At 40.2% G+C, this 18484-nt stretch overlaps 1 protein-coding gene across 5 annotated transcripts in view; it reads left to right on the forward strand.

The window, feature by feature from the left end:
• The window catches only part of LOC134340543 (cell division cycle protein 27 homolog), a 119500-nt gene that overhangs the window by 57538 nt on the left and 43478 nt on the right, over positions 1 to 18484 (forward strand). For all 5 annotated transcript variants that reach the window (XM_063037909.1, XM_063037912.1, XM_063037910.1 and 2 more), the window contains 5 exons: positions 133 to 337; positions 4226 to 4398; positions 9338 to 9490; positions 14202 to 14410; positions 17111 to 17228. In XM_063037909.1, the coding sequence (XP_062893979.1) occupies positions 133 to 337; positions 4226 to 4398; positions 9338 to 9490; positions 14202 to 14410; positions 17111 to 17228 (858 nt within the window). The remainder of the gene's footprint in view (positions 1 to 132; positions 338 to 4225; positions 4399 to 9337; positions 9491 to 14201; positions 14411 to 17110; positions 17229 to 18484) is intronic.

The raw sequence follows: 18484 nt of genomic DNA on the forward strand, positions 1-18484 counted from the left end.
TGTATACAGGCTACCTTTTCCTCGTCATTTTCAGCTTTCATCGCCTTGCACTTCCAGTTAGAGCTGTGTTCATTCATGTGTGGGTTTCAAGTACCTACATGCACACTCAGATATGTATTTGTTTTAAAACAGGAGAATAGTAAAAAGCTGAAGATGAAGTTTCCAACTAAAATTCCCAACAGAAAGCCAAAAAACAAAACCAGTAAAGGAGGTATAACACAGCCAAACCTCAACGACAGCTTGGAAATCAGTAAGCTTGACTCGGTGATCCCTGAAGGCAAAATCTCCTCAGTCACACCTCAAATGCAGGCTTTTAATATACAAAAAGCAGCTGCAGGTAAGCTTGCATCTGATACGTTACAATAGATTGGTTCAGTTTATTTTTACAGATTCATTGCATTGCTGGTAATGAATACCTCCTGGTGTTGGTTGGTAGTAGGAGATTCTGAGAATGTGAGAGAATGGGTACATTTTAAAAACTGGCGTACATATGATGGGTCAAATGGCCTCCTATGTCATAGGAATGTAGTGACTCTAGTGTTTTATTTTGTGTAAGTGCAATAAAATGGTTTTCATTTCAAATGTGTGCTACCTTTCACCAAGTGATGATTGAAATCATTTAGTCTGTTAACATGAACACCACCTTTTCCTTGCCCAGTAGTGTCAATACTTTTTTGGCAGAAGGCTTCAAATGACTAGGTTTTGGGAATACTCAGAGGATAGAGGCGGAGGGCTTGAAGGGTTTTGGCAGTTGGAGGCACAACTGTCAGAGGTGATGTGATTGAGATCAAAATTCATGCTACCATCCAAACCTTGCCGATCTACAGAGGAATGAAAATCAATGTCAACTGTCCACATCATCTAAAGCAACCAAGACCTCAAAATAGATTTGAATTAATCCTCGCAAGTGAATATTCTATCTTGGCCTTATCCAAATTTTAAAACACTTTGCATCGCGGGTGGTCTGCCAGTGAATTGAGAGAATTTTGCACTGCATCATGGTCATCTGTGTACCAGGCATATGTGGTGGCATAAGTATGGCAGATCGGTGCAGCTGTTAGTGCTGCTTCCTCGGAGCTCCAGGAACCTGGGTTCTGTTGGGACTTTGAATGCTTTCTGTGCACATTCTCCTCCAGGTGGTGCTTGTGTTCCAAGAGCATGTTGTAAGATAATTAGCTATTATAACTTCTTTATTAAGTGGCTAAAAATCAAGAGGATGGTTATTGGCAAAAAGAATTGGAAAGGCTACAGGGGAATAAGGAGAGGTGAATGAGATTAACGGGGTTGTTCTGCTTTGAATAGCCTTGATCTAATGAGCTGTTTAGCTTCTTTCCACATCATGATAACGTTTCCATCTTGAATAAATGTCTTTTGGCAGTAAGCAAACAGATAGACAAAGAAGAGTCAGTGAATGTTGTTTACTTGACCTTTTCTGGTTGGCTGCCAGTGACTAGTGGTGTGCTGCAGGGGTCAGCATTGGGTCCACTACTTTTCATGTTTTTTGTTAATGATCTGAATGGTGGAATTGATGGCTTTGTGGCCAAGTTTTAGGATGATATAAAGATGGGTAGAGGGGCAGGTAGTGTTGAGGAAGCAGGGAATTTTCAGAAGGACTTTGACAGGTTGGGAGATTGGGTAAAGAAGTAGCAGATGGAATACAGCATATGGAACTGAATAGTCATGCACTTTAGTAGAAAGTAAAAAGCATGTACTGTTTCCTAAATGGGGAAATAATTCAGAAATTAGAGGTGCAAAAGAACTTGGGACTGCTAGTTGCAGGATTCCCTAAAGGTTAACTTGCAAGTTGAGTTGGTAGTAAGGGAGGTAAATTCATTGTTGGCATTCATTTTAGAGGACTAGAATATCAAAACAATCCAATGCTGAGGTTTATAAGGAGTTGGTCAAGCTGCACTTGAAGTAATGACAGCAGATTTGGGTCTAATATCAAAGGAATGATGTGCTGGCAGTGGAGAGGGTCCAGAGAATGTTTACAAGAATGATCCTGGAGATGAAAGGGTTAATATACTGTATGAGGAGCATTTGAGGGCTCAACCTGTACCTACTGAAGTTTAGAATGGTGAGGGGTGATCTGTTTGAAATCTACTGAGTACTTTAAGGCCTGTTTCCAGAGGATGAGGGCACAGCCTCAGAATGAAAGGACGTCTCTTTAGAACAGAGATGAAGAGAAATTTCTTTATCCAAAATCCATGGAATTCATTGCCACAGATAGCGGTGGAGCCCAGGTCTCTTAGTATATTTAAAACAGAGGTTGATAAGTTCTTGTTCAGAAGGGTGACAAAATGCTATGTGGAGGAGACAGGAGAATGGGGTTGAGAGGTAAAAATAAATCAGCCAAGATCAAATGGCAGTGCAGACTCTGAGCTAAGTGGCCTAAATCTGTCTTATGGGCATAAGTAAATAGAAATTATGTCCCTCTGGCTCAAGGGTAGGTGTGTAACTAGTGACTGGGAATCCCTTGGACAATCCCAGCTTCTTGAAAGGTCCTGAAAGAGCCATTGTCCAACAGAACCACAGGAGCTGGAAGGAAAGTGAGAAAGACTTGAGTCTTTTCCTCCAAGTCACTTGTGGGTCAGTATTGATTTTGGCTTGGTTTTTCAACACTTCCTAAGTCATCCAATAGTGTCATAACAACTGTTTCTGAGCAAAGGAATCTCTTAGTAGTAGTAGCTTTTTAAAAATTAATTAGGATAGAGTTAACTTTATTCAATGGCCACTGCTTAAAACAAGCCATTACCCATAAAATATAGATTCTCGAAGTCTTAAAAAAATTAATAACCATTCAAATTCTTCATCCAGAGAGCAGTGAATCTTTGGAATTCAATGCCCCAAATGACTGTGGAGGCTCGATCGCTGGTATACTCAAGATACAGGTATATAGATTTTTTAGAGATTAAGGAAATTGAGGGATGTTGTAGTACAACAGAAAAGTGATGCTGAGGTAAAAGATCAGCCATATTAGTGAGTAATAGAGCAGACATAGAGGGCTGATACTCTACCTTTTTATTTTGGGTTATACTGACAAAGCACTAGTGACAATAAAAGATTTTCTTATAAATACATCTGATTCTATTGTCCAAATCTCATTCCATTGTTTTTTTTCTGTTTAATGTTTTGCCTTGGAAATTCAGCCACATGGATTTTTGTTTATCAGCACTCTTTCATTCTTATCAAAGTTCATTGAAAGCTCATGCAATGCTGATGCACTTCATGTTGCATAAGCTGCACATGTTAAGAAATGATGCTCATTTGACTTCTCTCCAGTTTTGTTCACTAAATGATTCATTCAGGACTTGAAGTCAATTTCAAATTAAATTTTGAAATTGTGTGATGCTGCACAGATCTCTCTGGAAGCTAACCGTCCTTGCATTTGAAGCATTTTGTTCTGTTTAGCTAGGTTATTCTGATTTTAGGAAATCTGTAATCAGTAGTACACTCAATGCTGGAGGACCTCAGCAGCTCAGGCAACAGCTATGGAAAAGATGTTTCAGGCTGAGATGCTTCATTCAAGACCCATCCTGATGAAGAGTCTCGGCCCAAAACGTTGCCTCTTTATTCTTTTCTATAGATGCTGCCTGACCTGCTGAGTTCCTCCAGAATTTTGTGTGTGATACTCTGGATTTCCAGCATCTGCAGAATCTCTTGTGTTTACCAGTAGTGTACACAGTGTAATACAAAATTATCCTCCTGGCTGACCATGGTGGAACTAAACTGGATAATAGAACACTGTTTGGAAATTCTCTGCACCAATATCAAATCCGTTCAGTTTTTGCTGAAGTTTCACTTTTGTTGTAAGAGTTGTGTGTATATATATAATTTTTTTTTGGCGTGTGCGTCTGCGTGCGTCCGTGAAGATGTCTTTTTTCATGGCTTTTTACAAGGCGCAGAGCGAGAGAGAGAGAGACTGTGTGGCGTACCACTCCTCACGCAGACATTTTTGCAGTATTTTTCCCTTTATTTTACGAGGTCGAGTTGCGATCTCGACACTCAACCTGGCACGGATGGAAAGCGTACTCGGGAGCGGACCTGACTTGTTTCGAACCCGGGAACCTCCGCTCCTGGGTCCGGCGCCGATGAAATTGCACCACCAGCTGGCCCAAGAATTATATTCTAATGTGTGTCTTTTTTTAAACTGCAGTGTCACTGGCAACTTCTAGTCAACTAATAAAACTTACACTTTTTTTTTACTGAATTCTGACAATGGCAGATGGACTGATGAACCTTCTGCGTGAGATGGGGAAAGGATACTTGGCACTTTGTTCTTACAGCTGTAAGGAAGCAATTGGTATCCTGAGTCAGTTGCCTTCACATCACTACAACACTGGTTGGGTACTGTGTCAAATAGGAAGAGCACACTTTGAGCTGGCTGAATACATGCAGGTAAGTGTCTAGCTGAACTAACTTACTGATGGAAAGTGAATGATAGCTGAGAAAGCATAAAGCTGCCTGCCCACAGACCAAAAGGGAGTTTTCCAGTATTAACAAGAAATATCAGATTTGAAAACGTTAAATGAAGAAGGAACTAAGTAAAAATGAAATGGAATGTCTTTATTGTCATTGCATAGTACAATTTGTCATGCACCAATACAGCGAAAATGAGTTTGCAACTCATTGTTCATTGTTGAAAAATGGTCTCAACAAAAGATTATTTAAGCTCAGCTACTGTGAATAAAGAAACTGGCATCAACCAAGCCATCCAAAAGACTGAACAAGTCCTGATAGATAATACTTTATTGATCCCAAAGGAAATTAGTGTCACAGTAGCATTATAAGTACACAGATAAAAGAAGTAAGAAAGAATTTTTAAAAAGTTACCTTAAAAATAAGAAATGCAAGATTTCCAAGTTCATGCTGATAAGATGGTAGTACAAGAATTGCTGTAAAATTATACAGTAATAGCTGCACATTCACACTGTCCAGATAAGAAGTGATGGTAGTATTGCACGGGGTGTCTGTAGTAGCAGGGTGTGGTAAACGGGGCTTAAACAGAGGTTAATAACAATCTAACAGGAGGGGGTCATCACTTCCCTGACTATAGGTTAACTCATTATAGAGCCTAATGGCCGAGGGTAAGAGTAACTTCATGCAGCACGCTTTGGAGCAGTGCAGTTGTCTTAGTCTATTACTAAAAATGCTCCTCTGTTCAGCCAAGGTGACAGGCAGAGGGTGAGAAATATTGATGAAGGGTCTCATCTCGAAATGTTGACTGTATACTCTTCCCCTAGATGGTGCTTGGCCTGTTAAGTTTCTCCAGCATTTTGTGTATTGCATGGCCACATCTGTAGATTTTCTCATGTTTGTGATTGAACAACTTTCTATTTAGTTCTGTGAACAGTATACAGTATTTAATCAAATGGGTACTTTGTACTAAATTAGATGGGGAAGGGGATTTTGCAAGAATCTTAATCTTGATTGCTACTTCTCCACTGTCCTGTCTGCACCCCATTTTTTTTGTCTCCACTCGCTTTCAACAGACCTGTATTTTCTATCCTCTTTTATTCCCTTACCCAGAAATACATTACTGATTGTTTTGTGGTGAACTACTTTTTTAATGGCACCATGCAATGCTGGAGGACTTGTTCTATTAAGCATCAGGTGAACATGAGTTTTTTGTGGAAACTTTAGAAAGGGGTGGTAGAACTCCTTCAATATCCAGCTGAGATGGCCTAAGAAGCTACCTGGTCATTTATCAACTCTTGATGTTTGAAAGACCTAAAGATTGGTGTATTCTAACGAGCAAATGACTAATGCAGAAATACTTTGAACTATGTAAAGACTCTTCCACAATCCCTCATTCTATCAGTTGGAATGCTATACCATAAGATGTTGATTAACTCTTGGCACGGCACAGTGGGCACCACATTTTCATGTTTTCTCAGTTTCTGCCTTGGCCCAAGCTTGGGCAAAAAGGCTGAACTTCAGATGTAAACTGAGAGCTGATTATTCAAGACAGCTTCTGAATGAGGCCTGAAGGAGCCTTGAACAAATGGGAATCAAGGGGGAAACTCTACACCAAGTATCAACAAGAATAATTGTGATAGTTGTCAGTCACCTTTACTACAACTCATCATTGTGGGAGCTCTTTATGGGTATTCTAAGGCAAGCAGTTTTTTTCATTTAACATCATACAATTAGTGAAGATCTCACCTTAAGTTATGATGCTCCTATGATTGCAGAAAATTAACGATCAAGGCATATACTGATAACTGACAAGTTTAATTAGTGCTGTATGAGAGAACAATAGAATCTGGCTACTTAATGTTTATTTTTTTTTCTTTGGATTCCAATCCTAATGACATCCTAGCAGAATTGCTATTGATTTTAAAAACTCATCAGTACCAGCCATAAAAATTAGTGCAGCAGCAACAGTCGGCCAAAGACTGAGTACTTTGAGGGTCCTGCCTTCTGTCCACCACATTCCCTCCCCCTCCCCCTCACCCTCATGCATATGTTGGAAATGTGATGGAATGCCTTCCATTTGCTTGGATGAATGCAGCTGCAGCCAGACTCGGGAGGTTTGACACCACACAGTGCAAATTGAAACACTTGATTAGCATTGTATTCATGTACTAGATTTGATGGTAGAGGGAGTAATGTTTAACATGGTGTGTTGGATGATGTAACTGGTTTGTGCATCATCCACGAAATATACTGCAGTTACTTGCCATGCTAATGTGACAGACTTCATAGATTTGTAACATATTACTATTACGGAAGTCTATTGATTAATGGGAACCAAACCATGTGTATGATCCCCTCCAACTAATTTTGCTTTGGCAATGTATTGCTGTTCCTTTAAAAGCTATTAGTTCATTTTATGGAAATCCTTGCTGAGAAAGATTGCAACTCTCCAAAAAAAAAGCAGCTTGTCCCTAACTTTCCAACTATGCTTTTTAAAAAAAAAACTGAATTTTAAAAACACACACAAAAATGGAATGTACCACGTTGGCAAAGTGGAATTTAACACACTTAATTGTTGATTACATTAATTGATTACATTTCATGCTGAAGTTTAAGAGTATCAACAAGTAAAATAGTAACCAACAATTTCCAGTGCAAAAGTTTGCATACAACCTTTAAGAGCTTCTGTGTATTATGGGTATTTGTGTGAAAAGATTTCTTCCTATGTTTGCACTATTCACCTGGAAACTGTCTTCTGAGCTTGGATATGGAGAAACTTTCTGCAAACTGTTGATCACAGATGAAGACAATCCTTGGGTTTGGTGCGCAGTTGTGATTTTTACCTCATCTCATTACAATTTAACTGCTGAATATCTAATTGAATTCATGGACTTGAGTAGTAGTGATTTGTCCTGTCTTTAAGTAATGTTCTTGGGGTAAATAAATTCCTCTTTTTCTACCAAATAAGCTCAATGTGTTTAAAGTACGGTGGCATGCAAAAGTTTGGGCACCCCTGGTCAAAATTTCTGTTACTGTGAATTGCTAACCAAGTAAAAGATGACCTGATTTCCAAAAGGCATAAAGTTAAAGGTGACATATTTCTTTAATATTTTAAGCAAGATTACTTTTTTATTTCCATCTTTTACAGTTTCAAAATAACAAAAAAGGAAAAGGGCCCGAAGCAAAGGTTTGGGCACCCTGCATGGTCAGTACTTAGTAACACCCCCTTTGGCAAGTATCACAGCTTGTAAACACTTTCTGTAGCCAGCTAAGAGTCTTTCAATTCTTGTTTGGGGGATTTTCGCCCATTCTTCCTTGCAAAAGGCTTCTAGTTCTGTGAGATTCTTGGGCCGTCTTGCATACACTGCTTTTTTGAGGTCTATCCACAGATTTTCGATGATGTTTCGGTCGGGGGATTGTGAGGGCCATGGCAGAACCTTCAGCTTGCGCCTCCTGAGGTAGTCGATTGTGGATTTTGAGGTGTGCTTAGAATCATTATCCTGTTGTAGAAGCCATCCTTTTTTCATCTTCAGCTTTTTTACAGACGGTGTGTTGTCTGCTTCCAGAATTTGCTGGTATTTAATTGAATTCATTCTTCCCTCTACCAGTGAAATGTTCCCTGTGCCACTAGCTGCAACACAAGCCCAAAGCATGATCGATCCACCCCCGTGCTTAACAGTTGGAGAGGTGTTCTTTTCATGAAATTCTGCACCCTTTTTTCTCCAAACATACCTTTGCTCATTGTGGCCAAAAAGTTCTACTTTAACTTCATCAGTCCACAGGACTTGTTTCCAAAATGTATTAGGCTTGTTTAGATGTTCCTTTGCAAACTTTTGACGTTGAATTTTGTGGTGAGGATGCAGGAAAGGTTTTCTTCTGATGACTCTTCCATGAGGTCATATTTGTGCAGATGTTGCTGCACAGTAGAACAGTGCACCACCACTCCAGAGTCTGCTAAATCTTCCTGAAGGTCTTTTGCAGTCAAACGGGGGTTTTGATTTGCCTTTCTAGCAATCCTACGAGCAGTTCTCTTGGAAAGTTTTCTTTGTCTTCCAGACCTCAATTTGATCTCAACCGTTCCTGTTAACTGCCATTTCTTAATTACATTACGAACTGAGGAAACAGCTACCTGAAAACACTTTGCTATCTTCTTGTAGCCTTTTCCTGCTTTGTGGGCATCATTTATTTTAATTTTCAGAGTGCTGGGCAGCTGCTTAGAGGAGCCCATGGCTGCTGATTGTTGGGATAAGGTTTGAGGAGTCAGGGTATTTATAAATCTTTTCCTAACGATGACTGTGAACAAGCCATAGCCCTAACAAGGTAATTAAGGCCTGAGACCTTGGTAAAAGTTATCTGAGAGCTCAAATCTCTTGGGGTGCCCAAACTTTTGCATGGTGCTGCTTTCCTTTTTTTTCCACTCTAAAATTGTACAAAACAAAAATAATACACTAATCTTGCTTAAAATGTTGAAAAGAATGTTTCATCTTTGACTTTTGGAGATGAGTTCATCTTCTATTCACTTAACTATTCACCGTAACAGAAGTTTTGACCAGGGGTGCCCAAACTTTTTCATGCCACTGTATCTTAGTATCCTACAGCTTGAAATTTTTATTTAACAAATGCAAATTGAGGCTTCGACAGAAGTGAGGTATGGGTTAACAAACATTCAACAGCGACAGTGTAATTTCATTGTTGCAGTTACATTTAACAGCCAGTGAGCATATCATGTTATTGGTTAGCCAGTAGGAGCTGCTCATAGTCAATCAAATAGCAAAGATCAACTCCTCCTGAGCCAAACTTCCACAGGACTTATCACATCTCAAGTCTTGGCCTTCTGACTACTGACCTTCCACTCTCTTTTGATTCAAGTTATTCTTTGCTTACTGGTTCCATTCTGTATCAAAAACATTTCTTCTAGGCAGAGAGGATATTTTCAGAAGTGAGGCGTATTGAAAGCTATCGAGTGGAAGGTATGGAGATTTATTCCACCACATTGTGGCACCTGCAGAAGGATGTCTCACTCTCCCTTCTTTCCAAGGATCTCACAGAAATGGATAAAAATACACCGGAGGTGAGTTATTTTACCATTTCTTCATAGCTTTCCTTTTTAAAGTTCTTTTCAGAATTAACATGGGAAAAGTTGATCAATAAAATACAGTATATCACCAGAGCAGAAGAAATGTCTCAAGCCTGCATGATTGTAGAATATGATCATTGTTGGTCTCCATCTGAAGTTTACATTCCTGTTTGATCCCAATATCATGATCAATATATTGATGTCATACTTGAATACTCTGGTAAAGAATTCCAATACTTCAGGTGCATTTTTTTCAAAACCTAATGTCCTGCAGTCATCGTTAGCCTGCCTAATCATTTGTTTTTTTTTGTGCTTCATCCTAATTGCTTTTGTGTTTTGGGCCAAGACTCTTCATCAGGGCTGGAGAGGAAGGGGGAAGAAGCCAGAATAAGAAGATTGGGCGGGGTGGGGAAGAGTACAAGTGATGGGTGAAACCAGGTGAGGGGTAGGGGGGATGAACTAAGAAGCTAGGAGGTGATAAATAGAGGTAAGGGGCTGGGAGCATCCAGTTTGAGATGGTAAACATGATGGAGAATAATGTGCTGGATACGGAGGTTCATGGGGTGGTAGATTATGGCAAGGGAACCCCTGTCCCTGTTACCATCGTGGGTGGCTGGGGTTAGGGCAGATGCGCAAGAAGTGGAGGAGATGTAGGTAAGGGCAACATCAGTGATGGAAGAGAAGCCCCCATTTTGGTGTGGGGAGGGAGTGGGAAGAGGATGTCTCAGGTGTTATAGAGAGAAGGTGCACATTTTTTGTGGTGATGATGGGTAGAACTATAGTCAAGTAGACAGCTGGTATCTTTTCCCCTAGGTCAAAATATGTAGTAGAGGCTTTGATTTGAGGTGAGAAGGGAGAGATCAAAGTTGATATTTAGGGCAACTTTGCAGACAGTGTGGTGGGTGACTGGAAAGTGCTGCCAGAGATGATAATATGAAGCATTTGAGGGTCTCTTAGGCACATGAATGTGCAGAGAATTGAAAGATATGAACATTGTGTAGGTAGAAAAGATTTGGTTTTATTAAGCATTTAATTTAATATAGGTTGACCAACATTGTAGGTTGAAGGGCTTTTTCCTGTCCTGTGCAGTCTTGTGTTTTAACTTCCGAAGCCATACTTGTTTGTCCATTTTCTTTTAAGTAAACTTTTAATTGGAGGAGGCTACTGCACAGGACCAAAAGAAGCTGCAGAAAGTTGTAAATTTAGTCGGCTCCATCTTGGGTACTAGACTACAAAGTACCCAGGACATCTTCAAGGAGTTGTGTCTCAGAAAGGACCCCCAGCACCCAGGGCATGCCCTTTACTCACTGTTACTATCAATTAGGAGGTACAGAAGCCTGAAGGCACACACTCAGCAATTCAGCAACAGCTTCTTCCCCTCTGGCATGCAATTCCTAAATGGACATTGAATCTTTGGACACTACCTCACTTTTTAAAATATACTATTTGTTTTTGCACGTGTTTTAAAATCTATTCATTATACATATTGTAATTGATTTATTTTTTCTATCTTATGTATTGCATTGAACCGCTGCTGCTAAATTAACAAATTTCATGGTACATGCCAGAGATAATAAATCTGATTCTGATTCTAATCTAATTTCCCATTTTCTTAGCTTTTCGTAACACTCTCAATTGGCTTTCAGTTCAAGTCAGAACATGTGGCCTTGTGTCTCATGTTAAAGAATGGTGGTGGTGCATTCTTTAGGGAAAAAGAACAGAAACGGAAACCAAGTGCATCCTTGGACTATAAATGCATCAGACCAGGGATTATTTTAATTTGAGCGACAGCAATTAGAAAAGATTTAAGTACATTTTAATGAATTGCAACTAGTTATAACAAGTTTAGGTTTCCTTTTGTGTATTCCTCTGTTCTGATGCTTATTTGAACATGTTAACTGAACAGAAGTAATCAAAATTCATTCTCCTTTTTTAAAAAAAAAGGATTTGATTTTTTATTTTGTGGAAAAAAATACTTTGCAAAGGTGTTGTTCTTCGGTCATTCAAGTTTTGAACTTGGTACCTCTGTTTTCCTAAGGATCTATGAATGGAGTATTCAAGTTCAACAGTGCATGACAGGGAATGAGGAAAGGTGCAGCTGACTCATATCGTTTCATATCGCCAAATCATATAATTTCCGCGCGGCCCGGTACCGGTCCGAGGTTCGGTGGTTGGGGACCACTGCTTTAACCTCTGTCCATATCCTCCTAATTATATGCTGATTTTGTGTCCTTTGTCTCATTGTATACATATTTCCAGTGGTCATAAATGAAACCTTTCTCCTATGTCTCGATTTGGGGAAATCTGTCCCTCTTCACTTCCCATCCTAGCTTTCTAAAGATTTACATTAAATTAAAGCTGTATACTTTGTTCCAATTTGTAGATCTGTTATTCTAGATGAATGGAAGAGTCTAATTACATTTGGTCCCTTGCATGCTATCCTTGAGTTACTGACACTTGCACTGTTTCCTTTCTACCTGATTAAAGTTTATTTGTAACATCTGTGTCAATTGACTTCCCTTTATCCTTTTGGAGCTTCCAAATTTCATTCTGTTCTCATTTACTTTCTCTGCTGGTAAAGAAATAGCATCAAATCAATAGAAAGATGCGATATAAGATTGGAAGATGTTGAATCCTTATGGGTTGATTTTAGAAACTGCAAGGGTAATGGCAGTTATATACAGGCCCATCAACAGTAGCTCGGATATGGACCACAGATTACAACAGGAAATAGAAAAGGCGTGTCAAAAGGGCAATGTTATAATGGTCATGGGAGATTTCAGCATGCATGTCAATTGGGGAAAATCAGTTTGGAAATGGATCCCTAGAGTGAGCTTGTTGAATGCCTACGAGATAGCTTGTTAGAGCAATTTGTCATTGAGCCTTCTAGGGGATCAGCTATACTGGATTGGGTGTTCTGCAATGAACCTGAGGTGATTGCTTAAGGTAATTGTTAAGGATGAGGTGATTGAGTACTTGGTGACACAGGACATGATAGAACTAAGTCAGCATGGTTTCCTTGAGGGGAAAATCTTGCCTGACGAACTTGTTGGTATTCTTTGAGGAGATTAAAAGTAGGGTAGATAAAGCGGATGTGGTGGATGTTGTATATTTGTACTTTCAAAAGGTCTTTTAACAAGGTGCCACACATGAGGCTGCTTACCAAGTTAGCCCATGGTATTACAGGAAAGTTACTGGGGTGGTTAGAGCATTGACTGATTGGTAGGAAACAGTGAGTGGAAATAAAAGGATCCACCTTTGGTCGGCTGCCAGTAACTAGTGGTGTTCCACAGAGGTCGGTGTTGGGACCGCTGCTTTTTATGCTGTATATAAATGAATTAGATGATGGAATAGATGGCTCTGTTGCCAAGTTTGCAGATGATAAGAAGGTTGGTGGAGGGGCAAGTAGTGTTGAGGAAACGGGTAGCCTGCAGAAGAACTTGGACAGGTTAGGAGAATGGGCAAGAGTTGCAAATGAAATCTGATGTTAGAAAATGCATGGTCATGCACTTTGGTAGTAGAAATAATGCGCGTATTATTTTCTAAATGGGGAGAAAATCCAAAAATCTGAGGTGCAAAGGGACTTGGAAGCCCTTGTGCAGAACACCCAATTGGTTAACTGGCAGGTCACGTCAGTGGTGAGGAAGGCAAATGCAATGTCAATGTTCATTTCAAGAGGTCCAGAATACAAGAACAGGGATGTGATGTGAACAATTTTGGAATCGTCATCTAAGAAAAGATGTGCTGGCATTGGAGAGAGTTCAGAGGAGGTTCACAAGGATGATTCAGGGAATGAAAGGGTTATCATATGAGGAACGTTTGATGGCTTTGGGCCTGTACTTGCTGGAATTCAGAAGGATGAAGGGGGAATCTCATTGAAACCTTTTGAATGTTGAAAGGCCTAGATAGAGTAGATGTGGAAAGGATGTTTCTCATGGTGGGGGAGTCTAGGGCAAGGGGGCACAACCTCAGGATAGAGGCTGTCCATTTAAAACAGATGCGGAGAAATTTCTTTGCCAGAAGGTAAAGAAATTTACTACAGGCAGCATGTGGAGGGCAGGTTGTTGGTTGTATTTAAGGCAGAGCTTGATAGGACATGGTTATCAAAGGTTACGGGAAGAAGGCTGGGAAGTGGGACTGAGGAGGGGGAAAAAGGATCAGCCATGAATGAATAGTGGAGTGGAGTCGATGGGCCAAATGGCCTAATTTCTACTCTTGTGTCTTGCGGTCTTCTGCTTCACATTAACATTAATTTGCCAATTTTATTTTGTTTTTCTTCTTCCTTAGCCCTGACCTCCTCGTGTTTCCTTTTTTTATTGGGGTGGGCGTGGGAAACTTGTTGGCCTGTTATGATTTAACTAATGCACCCTTTGTATATGGGCAGTGATCAGAACAGCTCAAATGAAGTGCATCACCATTGCAATGCCTGCTCTAAATTTGATACAGGAAATCTACCTGAAGAGAATAATCTTGTGTTAGGTTGTATGCAGTAGGTGTCTTGAGTGTATAATGTATAATTGTACTGGACAATGAAATGAAATTGAATTGAACATTTTCAGATGTTGAGTAATTTACATTTTAATAGAAGATCTGAACTTTTGTAAACTTTGGTATCTTTGTGATTGCTGGTTTTGTGTCCTTGTATTTTATGCCTCTGGAATAGTTACTGCCATTACGACTGTGAATTCTTTCCTCCTCTTAAAAGGCTTGGTGTGCAGCAGGGAACTGCTTCAGCTTGCAGCGAGAGCATGATATAGCAATCAAGTTCTTCCAGAGAGCCATTCAAGTAGATCCAAACTTTGCTTATGCATACACTTTGCTTGGTCACGAGTTTGTATTAACAGAAGAGTTGGACAAAGCTTTGGCCTGTTTTCGAAATGCAATTCGTGTAAACTCTCAGCACTATAATGCCTGGTAAGCACAGATTATTAACGTCTGGAAGTAACTTCTCATGGAATGTATCTGTTAAGAGTTTTGGTGGCACTGTGGTGTATTAGCCTGTGGAGAATGTTCTCCATGTACTGGATGAAGCACCAAGTGTTCCTGTCTTGGATAGAACTTCTGTTTCTTATCTTGACTAACTTTGAAGTGACCTCTGTGGCATGTTTCATGGTATTTAAATGAGTATTTGGAAGTTTTGCTTAAGACGATAGTAAATTATACAGAAAATTGTGAATAAGTATTTTAGTGCATTGAAACTCTATTAGATGAAAAGTAAGAATCTGTCAAAATTCAGCTTTCAGGTGGGTCTGATTATTTAGATTGGTTGTAAAGTAGCACTTTAATCAAAATTTTAACCACCTTTGTACTTGCAATGAGTCATTTTTACAGGAAATTAGAGCAAATAATAACTTAAGTTTGAGGTGCAGGAAAAGTGGACCTGGTTCATGAGGTTCAGGTTTCCATGTTGTGTAAATCTGATTCTATGACTCCAGTTGCCTTATTTCTAATCTGAGGTCAGAGGCAGCAATGTTTGCTGTTTATACAACATTTAACTTTATTTGTGACTGCTCAGCAAGTGAGCAGTTATGCAAGAAGGCCTAGAGAACATACTGGCAATGAACTGATAACATTCCCACAACAGAAATACCAGACAATGATCACCTCCAACATAAGTCCACTACCAGAAATATCCTGGCATACTGCTGACTCAATTCACCTGGATTAGCCATGTACATACTGTGGCTGTCATCAGAGGTCAGAGGTGGATGACTCGCCTGACACCATTCCACTACCTAAAAGGCACGTCAGATGTATAACGTGTTACATACCCCGTAACTGGGTTGCCAAACCAGCAGAAATGGATCACTCAGTTGGAGTCTGGAGTACTAGAACTAAGAAAGTTTTATTAAAGAAACAAGCAACACAGTAATCGAAAGGATAATAAATGCAACAATTCAACAATGATAACCACACATGTGCACAGAATTAAGATAACAGCATCAATCAAGCTCTATCGTTGTCTAGGGGTAAATGACCAATTTCAAAATGACTCAAAGTTCAGTCCAGTTAGTAGTCCAGTTCGCAGTAATCGTTGCCATGGCGATGGACAAGGTGGGGGAAGAGAGACATAGAATAGGAACAACTCATCATTCAGCACAGCTTCACTCACAGACCAGCGAGATTGCTCACGAGCAACTTTTGGGCGGGTCCTTGGTGATGTTACCTGAGGTCACCGACTGTGACCCCTCCTCCAGATGCGGTCGATCCTCTGCAGTGAACCCGGCACCCAGGCAAGGGCGGACACACACCGGGTTCCCGCTGATCGTACCTTTCCACCCTTGTCGTTGTCTGATACTTCTCACCCACTCGTGAGAGGCGCACCGCTTCCAGGGTCTCGTTACCTCGGGTGGCGTGTGTGTCCGTCTTAGCGAACCTGTCCCTTTTTATCCCCCTGCTGGGGTATCGCCTGTCCATCACTTCAAACAGTTCAGGGTTCAAAGGGGGGAGCCGCTCCAGACAGCTCTCCCTCCCACATCCCTTCATTACACATCTCCAGATGCTGCTCCATTGTTCCTTATCTCTCCTTCCCCTGAGGGCAGGTGGCAGACCAACTGCTGATGCCACTGATGCTAGCCCAGGCCAGCAAACATCTTAATTTTATGTGTATTCTCGTAACAAACGGAATACTCCACTTGCATGAATAAGGTCATATTCAACATTGCTTTCGATGACATCAAGCTTCTCAAGTAAAGTATTCTACTAGAATTTGTTATCCACTGGCCTAAGTATTCATTCCCTACACATCTGGTACTTGGTGCCTGCAGTGTGTGTCATCTGCAAAATGCATTACAGCTACTCTTAAGAACATCCACCCCTGGCAGTTCATTCCAGTCACATACCGCTTAGTGGTTTGTTTACAAAGACAAAGTGCTTTTCTTTTTAGAGGGTGGTGAGTGCCTGCAATGTGCTGCCAGGAATGCTGTTGGAGGCTTTGATCATGGAGTAGATTAAAATGTTGATGCAATATTGTGGGCTAAAGATGTACTGTGCTATGTTAAAACTGTTTGCCCCACACGTCTTTTAAACTACCCACCCCCTCCAGATGAGTATTTGTCTCCTTAGCTTTGGGTTATTTCATCTGCTGAATGGGGGAAAAAAATGTAGATTTCTCTTCACACTGCATTCCTGCTTTGGTTTAAAGAACATTGAAGTGCTAGTCGTGTGGAGAGTTTTCTTGTACTCACTAGTAAATGATGAAAGCAGCATGTTCCCTTTCTAAAGTGCTACTAGACTGATACTGACCTTGGAATATGCAATTACTATATAGAGCATGAGAAGGCCCTATAATAATAATAATAATAATAATACTAACAGAACTCACAAGATTGGTGAAGTTTTACCTGGTTGGTGAGGTGCTTGATTGGTGTGTACCATTCACAAGTGAAATTAGAGATGTTTTTCCATGTGTTGTCTGTATCCAGATGTACACAAGTTTTAGATGGTGCTCGGGTGATGTGCTTCAAATACCGCTTGCCTTGTTTACAAAGGTAAACTGACCTTTTAAACAATGGACTCTAATAGAAAGAAATAAACTACAAACCCAAAAGCTGTTGCCCAAATGCGTGTTTAAAAAAAGATTTGTGTACCCTGTTTTTTTTTTCCCCCCTGCAGGTATGGTTTGGGGATGATCTACTATAAGCAAGAGAAGTTCAACCTAGCAGAAATTCATTTCCGAAAGGCTCTTAATATCAACCCCCAAAGTTCTGTGTTACTGTGCCACATCGGTGTGGTAAGTAAACTTAAAACAAAGGGTATTTCTTGTTCCCTTTACAATTGTTTTGCCTCTATGTGCTATTTTGAAGCAGATATAATTTCTTACAACATTAATATTTTTCTTTGAATGTTTGCAACTCAGTCCAAGTGACCATTGTTTTAGTCGTGTATATTGTCATTGAGAGAGGTCTGTGTAATAACACCATTAAACGTTTCCTCTTAGTTTCTTGGCCTCTGATTTGCACTTGTCACAGTTGGTGTGCCTAATCATATTGCAGTGAGATGGATCAAATTATTTGGGGCACAGTTGGTTATTGCAAGGAATTTGGACATAAATGAACTAAGGCTTTATGACTTGGACTGCAAGAGGACATAAGGGTGAGAATGGGCAGACAAGAAACAAACAAAACTGAAATGATGTGATGGATTTTGAAACGGCAAAAGGGACAACATACAGTAAGTCACATGGCACATTTCTGAAATCTGCACACTGTATAGTTTGAAAGTGATGGGATCTTTTGGGGGAGAAATTTTTGTAATAAAATCCTGAGATTTTGAAACAGTTACAAAGATGGTGAGTTTGACTTGAATCTTAAAATGCTTTGCTGGACAGGTTCCACTGATGAAGAATTTCAGCTATAAGATTAGTTTAGAGAAAAAGATTAAGGGTTGCATCGCATCATGCAGAGCAGTTTGCTTTTATGGATGGCTCTTGGACCAGGGCTGTTAATTCGAGGTGGTAAACAAAAGCCATGGGGTGGAGTGAAAACCTTTCCTGAGGCAGTGATTATGACCTTGAACTCAACATCTCTCTGGGTATTGGGGTATTGGAAAGAGTTGAGTTTTGCTTTCAGAAGAAATTAAATGGCATTTAAGAGAATTTTTGGGAAGAGCACAGTAGCTTAACGGTTAGAACAGCTGCCTCAGCGGGGTTGAATCCAAACTTTGGGAGAAGTTTATGTGGAGTTTGCACACTGTCTGTAACCCTATGGATTTCCTTTTGCTCCTCTGGTTTCCTCCTTGATCTCCAGATGTGCAGTTGCCCACTAAATTGCCGTTAGTGTACAAGTCAGTGTTAGAATCGGAGGAAGGTGAGAATATGGGGAGAAAAGAAATGGGATCAGTGTCTGAAAGCTTGATGGTCTGTACAGTCTGCTGAAGCAACTTGCTCTATGCTCTGTGCCTCTAGCACTTTATTGGGAGTGAACAAAGTGCCCAAGTGGTCTTGGTGTCCACCTCCAGTGCAATAATCATGTAAGAAAAATAAAACTC

Source organism: Mobula hypostoma, chromosome X1, assembly GCF_963921235.1.
Source record: "Mobula hypostoma chromosome X1, sMobHyp1.1, whole genome shotgun sequence".
NCBI classification, from domain to species: Eukaryota; Metazoa; Chordata; class Chondrichthyes; order Myliobatiformes; family Myliobatidae; genus Mobula; species Mobula hypostoma.